Source organism: Naegleria gruberi (genome assembly GCF_000004985.1).
Source record: "Naegleria gruberi genomic scaffold NAEGRscaffold_55, whole genome shotgun sequence".
NCBI lineage: Eukaryota > Heterolobosea > Eutetramitea > Acrasida > Naegleriidae > Naegleria > Naegleria gruberi.
In genome coordinates this window covers 272963-285112 of record NW_003163272.1, presented here as the reverse complement: position 1 = coordinate 285112, position 12150 = coordinate 272963, and the positions used below count along the sequence as shown (strand labels likewise).

The following is a 12150-nucleotide window of genomic DNA, read 5'->3' as shown; positions in this document are numbered from 1 at the left end:
GTCAACTATATCGAACCATGTTTTTAACAAGTAACCAAACCCCTTGTTTATTTTTCAATGTCTCTCCTTTTGAGTAAGGATGTATGGTTTTAGGTTAATTTCGAATATTTCTAAACAAGATGCTTTTCTATAATTTCAACCAAGTTCACCAATACATGGTACTTTGGGCCACAATTGTATTTAATGTTACAAAACAACTACAATATTTAGTTTATACCAACAATTAAATATTCAAAGATAGAAATAACCTCTTGAGAAACAAACGCAGTCCAATAGTATTATTAAAGAGAATATGAAAGTTATTGTTGAACTTCTTGAAGAGAGGAAACATTGTTCATGCCAAAATATTTTGCACTTTCGAATGGAATTATAAATGTTCTATTTCCTGACTTTGCTAAATGCTCAATTGACTTGGTGTATTCCTTTTGAAGTAAATATTCTTGTGAAATACCTTTAACTGAAAGAATTTTTTCCAAATAGATAGCTTCAGCTTTTGCCATCTTTTCAATATTCATAGCTTCTGATTCTGCCTTTGCTTTCAAAACTTGTGCTTCAGTGTTGGCTTCCATAATGTTTCGCTTATTCTTGGCGTCACATTCCAGTAATTGAATTTCTTGTTCTGTTTGAATTTTGAGCTTTTTAGCTTCTTGTAAGGCACGTGTTTTTTCCAATTCGGCTTGGGCTTCTCTTTGGGCTGAAACTAATTTCTCAATACTCTTTTGAATAGATTCTGGAGCTTCAATTGATTGAATATCAAATTTGGTCAATTTAACTCCCCAAGAATTTTCCAATCCTTTAAAATCTTCATGAATAGAAGCTTTGATTGTAGATTTACCTTCAATAGCTTCATCGAGTGTAATCTTTGAAATGGCATCTCTCATTGAAGTATAAACTAATTGTTCCATCGATTGATACAAATCAGAAATTTCATAAACTGCCTTATATGGATTAACAATTTTGAAAAACATAATACCATTGACTTTGGCAATAATTCTATCCTTTGTACTGACATCCAATGCAGGAAAATCAAACATTACTTCTGATGTTGAAATTCTACCTGTTCTAACTGTACTCAATTTAGTTCTTCTTGTTAGAGTATCTTCAATGGTTCTTATCCAAGTTACTTCCTTCACTGATTCTACAAACGGAAGAAGAATATGAAAACCACTCGTTAATGTTCTCGAATACTTTCCCAAATATTCAACTAGAACAACTTCATTCGTTGAGACTGTTATTATACAATTCAATATAATTCTCAATACAATGAAGGCTAAAATACCTCCTCCGAATAAATAGATGTATTGATAGGCTGCTTCCAAGGCTACAAGTTCTTGTGACATTTTTTATTGTTGTTGAAATCAAAATTGCTGCTGTTGAACTTTAAAGAACCCAATAACACGTTTTGTTCCAATTTCAGAAACACGTGTTTTGTTCAAAAACTAATCGTGTTCTAATATATCATCAACGATAACTTGGTAGCATTGAAGCTATTAAGGAATTGGTTGACTCTCTAATAAACAGCTAAACACAGGATATGAATGAGCAATAGACTAGCTTTCATTACCACGTTACAATAATATAACACAACCAGAGAATGTTAAGCTTAAGAAAATAGTTGACATGACGAATAAGCTTGAAAAGCAACTGTAATTTAGTGAAGCGGAGACTTTTGAAAAGGAAGATATAATTATGTCACATAAAAAACACGTTGCAGTAAAGAACACATCTCTATTAAAAAACAAATGAACAATTCCGAAGCTCATCAAACATTGGAAGCATCACCTTCAGCACCTATTGGAGAAATGAATAACAATACCACTAACCACAGCGAAACTCCACTCTATGATATGTTCGCAAAGTACATTGAACAATTTATTGAAGTGGTACAGAAAAAGCAATACAACAGACCAGCTAATTTGGCAAACTTGGCAAATATGTTTTCATTCCAACTGTTCTTAATTTTTGTATTGTCAGTATTGTTTTTGTTTAACACCTCCCAACCGGTATGGATCCTCTTGTTATCTATGGCTGGAGTTGCATGTGGTTTTTATTCGATGGCAACCAGAGATCCACTTGGAATGTTTATGTACAGCCTTGTTAATTTTGTTGCTTTTGTGCATTCTTGTTTTTATCTTGGTCCTTTTGCTGGCACCTCCCATCTTATTTTGAATTCAATGTCGTTTGTCTTGTTGTTGTTGAATCAGATTAAATCTGTGGGATATGTGATTGAATTCGGAAAGGCAAAACTAGAGAAGAGACGAGTATTTGAATCCAATATTTAAACATTAATGGAGTAAATTCTTAGTTTATAAGATTCTGCTTTGATGAATCATCACCCTTAATAAAGTCATCAACAAGCGGATTCCTTGAGGATTGATTTCCAAAAGTTTAAAATTATCCTCCCATGCCGGTAATTGAACCCGGACCTCCTGGGTGAAAGCCAGGTATCCTAGCCATTGGACTACACGGGATGTTATTCATGATGAAAATAACTTCTTTATAGCAACAATACATTCTATTCATATGGAGTTCCTCCTTTTTTATGTTTCATTAGCATTTTGGATGATACTTTTACATTACCATAGTCAATGCATCCTTCATTATTTGTATTCTTAACTTTACAACAAGATAATAATAAAAATTCAATTTTGGAACTGAAAAAAATGTCAACAAGTAATGAAGGGGAAGAGCTTGCTTTCTATGTAGGTAGAAATATATACCACAACAACAATTTAATTTATACTAAATCATCAAAAGATAAGTGGTCACAATAGTCAAGTATGGCATTCTACAAGTTTTTGTAAATTACCAAGTCTACCATCGGATATAATTATTTTTGATGTCAAATGTGGAGTTAATCACATAATGATGAAATGTTAGTATACAATTAAATGATGAATGATGATTATTAAATTAGCAAAATTTGGTGAATTATTTTCATTCGGAGGAAATTCCAAGGGACAATGTGCATGTTCTTCAAAGGCTAAAAACGTCTCGGCATGGAATCCATGTCTATTTGATATTGGTGAGATTATGGAGGATAATTTGAATACAAGAGTTTCGAAAAGTAATGTTTCATATGAAATTAAGAATAAGAAGGAGAGGAGGAAAGATAAAAGAAAGGAGGAAAGATTGAATCCAGATAAGAATAGAAAGAAAAAAAAGGAAAAGTGTGAACAAGTAGTTGTGAAAACGTTTTGTGTGAATGAGTTTGCTTGTGGAAGAAATCATTCAGTACTTATTTGCAATGATTGGAAAAAAATTATGATATCTGGAGAATATGATTGTGGAAAAGGGAAAACCATTAAATCATCATGGTTTATTCCATTCAAGGAACTGAGTTTAAAACCTGGTCAAGAAAAATTCACACATTTAGAGACTTTTGAAAATACTATATTGACTGTAATTGATAAGAGGTTTATTGTTTTGAATTGCGAGGGTAGAATACAGGAATTTGATGTTTTACAACGATTTGGATATTCTGAAATTTCAGAAATTGCGCTTGGATCAATGGATTCATTTGCCTTTACCACTAAAAATGGAAGAATATTTATTTATTCTGGTTCTGCTTGGATAGAAACATTGAATTCTCCAAATTATGTATTTTATGATCTAATTTCAGCCAGTTGCTTTAAAATCAAGAACTTGAAGGATGGAACCGCAAAATCTTATTATAGTCATGGTTATTCAACTGATTTAAGTCAATTTAAAGAATCTACCTTTGAGATTCTACCTTCCTATTTATCATATTTTGAGATTGATAAACAGAATAATAAGATTTATTGTTGTGGAGCTAACCAAAATAATCAGTTAGGTCTAAAAGAGCCAAAATACAATAGCTCAACAGTACATGAATATTTGAGTGAACTGTTGGAAAGATTCAACTTTATAGATGTGAAATATGGACATGGCTTTTCATTGGTTAGTATGGCAAAAAAGAACTCGTCTAAAAAGAAAAAACTCAATGATAACTTTAAGAACTTGCTCAATGATAGATCTTCCTTTTTTATTGATTTGACCATAGAAACTGCTTCATAAAACATGTTCTTCTCTTTCTCCTTTAGTTATTACACTCAATCTGAATTATTCTTTTCATTCCAAAACACAAATTAAATTGTTATGATGATTTAATCTTGAATTCCTCTGCATATTTATCATAATCCTTGACATCGGAAAGCAATAATAATGGTTTCTCCTTCTTTGTGAACAAGTACTTGAAAAACAACTTCCAAAATTCAACTCTATCACCAAGAGTTTTCTTTCTATATTTTCTATCAATTTCATCAAATATATCTGCATTGAGAACAGCTAGCTCATCCATCAAAAGTTGTTCCTGATATCTTTCCTTAGCCTTCTTTAATAATAATCGTTTTTGTTTTTGATAGAATAATAATCTTTCCTTCATAACTTGCTTCTCATATTTTCCATCCTCAAGAGATTCAACATTTCCGAACATTAATTGTGTCTTGTAAATTGATGAAACTGTAAACCATTGATTCCAAACTTTATCATGAATCTTTTCAGAGAATTTTCCAATCCACTGATCCAACAACGAACGGGTTGGTTTGAGAGTTCCCACCGAATGACGTTTGAACAAAATTTGCAACAAGGAAGGCTTGTTCATGGATCCAATTTAATATTGCGACAAATTTTTTAATAATTTAATATATTTAATTAAAATTACTATAGTATTTTGATTATTATTTTACAATCAAACAACAACATTTCTAATAACTGTAACCTTCTAATTAGAAGCAATATTACATCATACTGTAACAACGATTAATTTTATTATTATTTAAAAAAATAAAACACCAACAAGGTGAAAGCTTACTTTTCCGAAGGCTTTTTTCATCATCACAATCAACAAGATGGGAAATTCTAACGTCTCACAAAAGTTTTCATCCCTCCAACCAGTTCCATTGGTTGATACGGATAAGAGATTTAAATTTTGGAAATTATATGATGGTGTTTTTCAGAAGAATGTTCAAAGTGATAATAGAAATGTTTCTGTTTTTGAATTTGAATTAACGGATAAACAAGCTAAAGATTTACCAAAGATTTTGAGACAACAAAAGAATGAAAATGATAATCAAACTGCGGAAAAGCCAAAAACTAAAATTTCACCATTGGATGAGGAACCTGCAAAAACAATTATTGAGTGTGCTAGAAGAGGAATGAAGTTTTTAAAAACTCTTAGACATCCATCAATTTTGAAATATGTTGATGACATTGAGTTGAATAATTCACACTTTTATATAGCTACAGAGCCTGTTGTACCCCTCAGATCTGTTTTGCCATCATTGGAAATGTCGGAAATTTTGTTGGGATTACTTCAAATATCTGTGAGTATTTTAGTTTGAATAGTCATCTCACATCTTTTTCAGAGTGCTCTCAATTTTTTGAACGATCAATGCCAAATTACATTTAATAATGTTCATTTGGATTCTGTTTATGTGACAAAAGATAAACAAATGAGGTGGATGCTTGGTGATTTCCAATTTGCTATGGAATTTAGTAATATTGATAAGGATTTTTACGAAAATACTAAGGAAATTAGATACTCTGAAACTATTACTCCAGAAGAAGGAATGAAGAAATTCCAAAAATATACAAGTACATGTAGAGATGTATATGCTTTTGAAAAATTAGTATCCAAGATATTCGCAGAAATTGAAGAAAGCTGCAAGAAGAATAACGTTCCTAACGAAGTTAACTATCAATCTTTTTTGAAATTACCAGCCATCAAATTTTGGATGTCAAAGGCACTTGAAAGTGAACCTCAATCAAGAGCTACCTTTGCCAGCTTTTTAAAACTGAAACTTTTTGAACAAGATCCACTCTGTAGCATTATGCTATTCTTTGATGATATGAGATTGAAAAAGGCATCTGAAAAGGAATCTTTCTTTAAGGAACTCAAGAGCCAAGTTAACAAATTGTCTCTTTCACTTTTTAAAAAGAGAATTTTGCCAAGAATGACAACTCTTCCGTTCGTTACAGAGCCTGCCTCAGGTACCTTTTTGGCTCACTTGTTCTCAGCTAAAGAGTCATCCAAGAGAGGAATTGATGGTATCTTATCTGGCAAGGATTACGATGAGCACATTCTTACTTTTATTCGTAAATGTTATATTAGTAAGAATTATAGTTTAAGAATTAGGATACTTCAAACCTTGGAATATTATCAAAATCAAATTCCTCCTAGTGTAGCCATTTCAGAAGTTATTCCAGAAATAATGAAGGCCATCAAAGACTCTAGTAATGAACTTGTCATGTTCACTATGAATGCCTGTGTAGCCTTCTCCAAGTACCTTTCCAAACTTGATCAATCTACTCAATCCACCACTGGAATAGAAATTATTAATAATCAATTCCTTCCTTCCCTTCATCATTATGCTGTACAAAACTCATTCCCTAGAATTGGCCAAGAAGTTGATAAGGAAAAAGCCATTGAAAGTGTTATTGCTTTGAGATCTCATGCTCTTTTATGCCTTTTGGAATTATGGAATTTACCTGGAGCCAATAAGGGAATAATTTTAACAGCTTTACACTCTAACTTGTTTGATAAGGATATTTCAGAACTCAAAGTACACGCTTTGAATGTAATTTTAATTCACATGTCGAGATTTGATCCAAGAGAACTCATGACCTATGTAATGAAACCTGTACTTCCATTAACTCTCCATGAAAAGGAACAAGTCAGATCAAAAGCTACCCAAGTAATGAAAGTTGCATTAGAGTACTTGTCAGAATCTGATCTTTCCCGATGTAATTTAGGAATGATTACCTCAGCAAATGATGGTATTACAAATGTTACACCATTCTTCCCTCCACAATCTCAAAAAGAACTTGTTCGAGTTGAAATCTTCTCTGGTCAATCTCCAAAACATGTAATCCAATTCTCTGAAAGTGATCAACAATCAAAATCTTCAATAGATGAAGGTGGACGTTCTACTGAAAATACTCCACCGTCTTCCCCAGCAGTTGTCAAGAAAGAATTCAATCCTCAACCACAAGAGAAGACACCTGAAGCTCAAGTAGAATCTCAACAACAATCAAGACTACAATTAATCAAAACAGCATCCAACAAGTCTATTGAAGCTGTAGCTCAACAGACTCAATCCCATTCTAGTCCAGCCCACAGCGAAGACGAGGAATGGAAGAATTGGTCAGATGATGAAGAAAAGTCTGTTCAAGTTGTTGAAACAGTTAAAGCTATTCCACAAGAAACAACAATTGTGCAAAACAACCCTCAACCATCTCCAAGTTCAGCCAGCTCCTCCCAAAAGAAGAAGAAGGGTCTTGGATTTGATAGTATGGAAGATGATTCATACACACCACACGATGAGGAAGAAGATTTCTTCAAAGATTTCTCAAAGGAACAAGAAAGCACACCTAAAACTGTCCAAACTTCACCAAAACCAACTGCTGGAACAACAAAAACAACAGCTAGCCCATCATCAAGAGGTGGTAAAAGAAAACCTCCAAAATCAAAGATTACACAGAGTCAAGTGAAACCAGAACCAACTCTGCCAACTGCACCACAAGAAGAAGAACCTCCAAAAGAAAGTAATCTTTCAAAGATACTGCAAGAGGAAGAAAATGTCGAAAACTCAAATTGGGATGAAATAGACATGTTCTCTGAAATGGATATCAAAAATTAAAGACCTCAAGCTGCTGAGGATATTTTGTCATATTCTTTCCGAATTTAAGAATAAGAAATAATATGAATCTATTTATCTTCCATCTCTTTTCTAACTAATTCAAATTAGTTCGGAGTTTGAAAAGCTCAAAGTAAAAAAATGTCAACAAGGTATCTCTTTATCCTCTCGGCATTCCTTCTCATTTCCTGCCATCTGACAGTCCATGGTTCAGAGAAAGTATTCTTCTCCAACTGCACAATTGAAAACGTTTGGCGAATGTTTCTCTTTCCGAAATATGATTTAGATCAGTTTCTTCCAAATAATTTCAATTGTCTCGATGTTTCATACACCAGCAATGTCTCTCTAGTAATAACCAAAGGACCAACCATTGATTCCGAATCAACCAAATTAATTTATCAATCTCCGAGAATTAATATTTGTGAAAAAATTGGAAAATTAGAAAAAACTTTAAATCAAACTTGCTTTGAAGTGTTGTGTAATGCAAATGCTGCTACTCTTGATATGATGAGAAGATTGGATAGTTCAGCAGAGGAATGGATTAATGCATGTCAATATTGTGGAAATAACAGTTTAATTTATAGGAAAATGGTGAAACGAGAAGAATGTAATCCTAATTTGGTTATGTTACATGAGATGATTAATTATTTTCCAACAAGATTGCTTTATTGTGGAGACAGTATTTTTGGATTTCCTTTTTTATTTAATCAATCAAATGTGAATGGAATTTTGAGATATCCATTTTCATACTTTTGTGCTTGCTCTATTAATGACAGTGCATTCTTTGAAAAATGTTTTTATTCTCCAAATAAGCAATATCTCACTTTTGCAGTTGGTATCATTTCAATAATATTGACATTTGGTCAATTAATTATTGCATTCTTCTTAGTTTTCATTCCTAAACTCATTCAGTGTGTCAAATTAAGATCCTTATATCCAATTATTACTATTTTATATATTACTTTTAGGATTTGTAGTGAATTTGGAACTTATTTGTATAGATACATCCTTAGATTTGAGAATTACCAGAGAACCATTGTGGTAATAGTGTCAGATTATTTTCATATTTTCTTATTTTTGGCTTTATTCTCCTGGTTAGGAAATTGGTCACGAATAGTTTTGGCGTTGTCAATAAGAGAAAAACCATTTATAGTATATTGATTTATGCTATACCAATTATATTCTCAGTATTAGGGATTGTATCAATAGCTATTATTCAGTCATTTGCTTTTCAATATGTCAAAATATTTATTGCACTTTGGTTGTTATTATCTATATTTAGTAAGTAATACTTTTTTAGAAAGTAAATCATAACAATAATGAAAAAGTATTTTTAATTGTTGGATTAATTATCGCTAGAGCTATGAAAAAAGTATCAGATATTAATATTTGGAACACTGGGGTGAGTTAAATATATATATGGAAATAATTAACAATTTTAGTATGCCAACTTTTTGATATTTGTTTCCATTGTATTTCCATGTTTTATATTAATGGTAATAATTTATCTGGTTCAAGAATCTCAGAACACTGGAGCTGAATTTACTGAACCAATTATTGGTGCCATTCTGAATTTTATTTTATTTATTGTGGTCAGTGGCTTGTTATATATGGAATTTAGTTTGGATGAATTGAAAATTTGTTATCAATCTTGTTTCAGATGTGGAAAATTGAGTGATTCTTCCAATAAGAGAAATGTGGAATCTCAAAACAATCGTATTAATGAATCTCTTCTAGATGGTGCATCTAATCATAATGAGTAACATCGATAAGAGAATTTACCAATTAAAACACACCTTGAACTGCAGCACCATTAACAACTGCTTCATCTGGATTGATTTACACAATTCCTTCCATTAAAGAATTCTGAGCATTTCTTGAACTTTTGGAATACTAAAAAAGTGTTTACGATCCTCAAGTAGGGAATATTTAGATAAGGTACAGGTACAGATGCAGTGTACAAATTGATGATGTTGTTTTGGTTGGTGGTTCAACTAATAAATCCATACTTAATTGTTCAAAACAACCTCAGCCATCTCCAAAGAAGAAGAGTCTTGGATTTGATAGTATGGAAGATTAACACGATGACGAAGAAGATTTCTTCACAGAGTCAAGTGAATACAGAACCACAAGAAGAAGAAGAAGAACCTCCAAAAGTAATCTTTCAAAGATACTGCAAGAGGAAGAAAATGTCGAAAACTCAAATTGGGATGAAATAGACATATTCTCTGAAATGGTTATCAAAAATTACAATCCTATTGAAACAAATACTAAATATAATATATAAAATTCATTATTGCTTTACAATAGCAATTATCTACAAAAAGGCAAATTAATTTACAATAATTCACATCCTGATTTCTTTCCAGATCCACTTCTTGGGAAAAGAACAGCTCTAATGGCTTCATCAAAGACCATTTTAACACCTTGTTGTGTCTTGGCAGAACATTCAACATATTTGATAGCTTTAATTTCTGCCTTTAGTTTTTCACCCAATTGTGGTGAAATATTGTCACCTCCTTGTGATTTGTCACCCATCTCACGTAAATCAACTTTTGTACCAACAAGAACAATTGGAACACCATCAGAGTGATGATTAACTTCTGGATACCATTTAGTTCTAATTGTTTTTGTATCATTATATTAAAGTATTGTGTTAATAATTGTTGTTTAAATGTTATTATTATTGATGTGAATCATAATAAAAGTTTAGTAGTAGTAGAAGATTATTGTCATCATCTTGTCATTATAAAAAACCTACCTAATGTTAGCATAACTAGTTTCATCAACTGTTGAAAAGCAAATCAAGAAAACTTGTGTACCAGGATATGAGAGTGGACGCAAACGGTCATATCTTTAGTTATTTTTCCAATATAATAATAATAAGAACAATAATAACAATAGAATCCATCATCATGAATGTTTCATCACCATATCAACATGTTGATCAAATATTTGATTCCAAAAAGAGAGTTTCATCACCCGATCATTATAATAATAATACAATAAAAATATATATTCCTCGTCATCATCACTATTCGAAAACTTACTCTTCCTGACCAGCTATAATTTACATCGTCGTAAAATGATCAAAAAAACTTTGTGTACATACCAGTATCCCATAATTCCAATTTTACAGTTCTACCATCCAGCGAAACTGTTGTTTTATAATTGTCAAATACTAATCATTCTTCTATTCGAATCTTATCATCATATAAGAAAGACTTACCAGTTGGAACATAAGTCTCTGGGAATGAGTTATTAGCATAAACCCATAGTAAACATGTCTTGCCTATATATTGAAATAATTATCAAATCCAATTCTAGGTAAAAATAACACCTACCAACAGCACCGTCACCAACGACGACAATCTTCATTTCCTTTGAACTCATTTTTTTTGGATTGTTGACAAGTGACAGTGCTTCTAAATGTGAATCATTTCGAATAATGTGGAAACCTCTATTAGAAAAACGAATCAATAAAAGACAAATAATATTCTTATGTCTGTAAAATAGACATTAATTTCATAAATAAAACCTTTTGGTAAGAGATAGAGCAATACCGTAAAATTGTAAACTTGGAAATTGAGCCAATCTATTCGAAACGAACACTGAACCTAATCTAAATGCTGGTTCAACATATTAGGGTTAAAAAACGGTGCCGCTTTGTTCGCCTAATTTGATTCACTTTCCGTTGTTTTTAAAAATTTGGATTTGAATTTTTTAAAATTTCAACAAGAAAAAATATTTTCATCATCCAACAACGGATTTTTCTAGTATTATTATTATTTATTTGTTGATTCGGAAAGAGATGGCAGCTACTAAAGTTACTCCAAGAAACCCAGAGGCCTACAAAATTTATTTTTATATTCCAAATTTGATTGGTTATCTTCGTGTTTTCCTTTCACTTTTATCTTTCTTTATTTATGAATCATATCCAGGAACTGTGATTGTTATCTATACAACAAGTTTTGTTTTGGATGGTTTGGATGGTATTGCTGCTCGTCATTATAATCAATGTTCTAGATTCGGAGCTGTTTTAGATATGGTCACTGATCGTTTCAGTACTGCTGCTCTTGTTACCATTCTTTCTAACTTTTATCCAAATTATACTCCATATTTTGTCTTGTTGAATATTTTGGACTTTGTTTCACATTGGTTCCGTATGTATGTCAGTTTGGTTATTGGTACTGCTAGTCACAAGGATGTTGATTGGGACAGAAGTTACTTATTGGCTTTATATTATACTAACAAGACATTCATGGCTATTTTGTGTGTTGGTAATGAATTGTTCTATGTCTTTTTATATGCCATTCATTTCTATCAATTGAGTCAACTCTGGTTGATTATTGCTTTGGCTCTTCTTGTTCCAACATGGGCTGGTAAACAATTGATGAACTTTATTCAAATGTACTGCAGTGCTAATGAATTGGTTGAATTTGAATATGAAAAGGATTCTCATCATAAGAAGAATTAAACTAATTGTAATTAC

At 31.8% G+C, this 12150-nt stretch overlaps 8 protein-coding genes and 1 non-coding gene across 9 annotated transcripts; 5 read left to right on the top strand and 4 right to left on the bottom strand.

Moving 5' to 3' along the window:
* Nucleotides 1-299: 299 nt before the first annotated feature.
* Nucleotides 300-1340, bottom strand: NAEGRDRAFT_72751 (uncharacterized protein; the record flags this gene model as incomplete). The annotated part of the gene is made up of 1 exon (XM_002672193.1): nucleotides 300-1340. One exon carries the CDS (start codon nucleotides 1338-1340, stop codon nucleotides 300-302), a length of 1041 nt encoding a protein of 346 aa, XP_002672239.1.
* A 402-nt stretch (nucleotides 1341-1742) lies between these two features.
* On the top strand, nucleotides 1743-2282 carry NAEGRDRAFT_72750 (uncharacterized protein; the record flags this gene model as incomplete). Its single annotated transcript, XM_002672249.1, has 1 exon — nucleotides 1743-2282. The coding sequence occupies one exon, from the start codon at nucleotides 1743-1745 to the stop codon at nucleotides 2280-2282; it is 540 nt and encodes a 179-aa protein (XP_002672295.1).
* A 117-nt stretch (nucleotides 2283-2399) lies between these two features.
* Nucleotides 2400-2471, bottom strand: NAEGRDRAFT_t601. The gene has a single exon. It is a non-coding gene; the product is annotated as a tRNA-Glu (tRNA).
* Nucleotides 2472-2901: 430 nt separating this feature from the next.
* On the top strand, nucleotides 2902-4038 carry NAEGRDRAFT_72749 (uncharacterized protein; the record flags this gene model as incomplete). The annotated part of the gene is made up of 1 exon (XM_002672248.1): nucleotides 2902-4038. The coding sequence occupies one exon, from the start codon at nucleotides 2902-2904 to the stop codon at nucleotides 4036-4038; it is 1137 nt and encodes a 378-aa protein (XP_002672294.1).
* A 79-nt stretch (nucleotides 4039-4117) lies between these two features.
* NAEGRDRAFT_72748 (uncharacterized protein) lies at nucleotides 4118-4624 on the bottom strand (the record flags this gene model as incomplete). Its single annotated transcript, XM_002672192.1, has 1 exon — nucleotides 4118-4624. One exon carries the CDS (start codon nucleotides 4622-4624, stop codon nucleotides 4118-4120), a length of 507 nt encoding a protein of 168 aa, XP_002672238.1.
* Nucleotides 4625-4871: 247 nt separating this feature from the next.
* NAEGRDRAFT_72747 (uncharacterized protein) lies at nucleotides 4872-5363 on the top strand (the record flags this gene model as incomplete). Its single annotated transcript, XM_002672247.1, has 1 exon — nucleotides 4872-5363. The coding sequence occupies one exon, from the start codon at nucleotides 4872-4874 to the stop codon at nucleotides 5361-5363; it is 492 nt and encodes a 163-aa protein (XP_002672293.1).
* A 144-nt stretch (nucleotides 5364-5507) lies between these two features.
* On the top strand, nucleotides 5508-7742 carry NAEGRDRAFT_81290 (uncharacterized protein; the record flags this gene model as incomplete). Its single annotated transcript, XM_002672246.1, has 1 exon — nucleotides 5508-7742. One exon carries the CDS (start codon nucleotides 5508-5510, stop codon nucleotides 7659-7661), a length of 2154 nt encoding a protein of 717 aa, XP_002672292.1. The 3' UTR covers nucleotides 7662-7742.
* A 2253-nt stretch (nucleotides 7743-9995) lies between these two features.
* Nucleotides 9996-11051, bottom strand: NAEGRDRAFT_60885 (rho family small GTPase; the record flags this gene model as incomplete). Its single annotated transcript, XM_002672191.1, has 5 exons — nucleotides 9996-10278; nucleotides 10420-10512; nucleotides 10767-10839; nucleotides 10888-10950; nucleotides 11003-11051. 5 exons carry the CDS (start codon nucleotides 11049-11051, stop codon nucleotides 9996-9998), a joined length of 561 nt encoding a protein of 186 aa, XP_002672237.1.
* Nucleotides 11052-11469: 418 nt separating this feature from the next.
* NAEGRDRAFT_72744 (uncharacterized protein) lies at nucleotides 11470-12135 on the top strand (the record flags this gene model as incomplete). The annotated part of the gene is made up of 1 exon (XM_002672245.1): nucleotides 11470-12135. The coding sequence occupies one exon, from the start codon at nucleotides 11470-11472 to the stop codon at nucleotides 12133-12135; it is 666 nt and encodes a 221-aa protein (XP_002672291.1).
* Nucleotides 12136-12150: the final 15 nt, after the last annotated feature.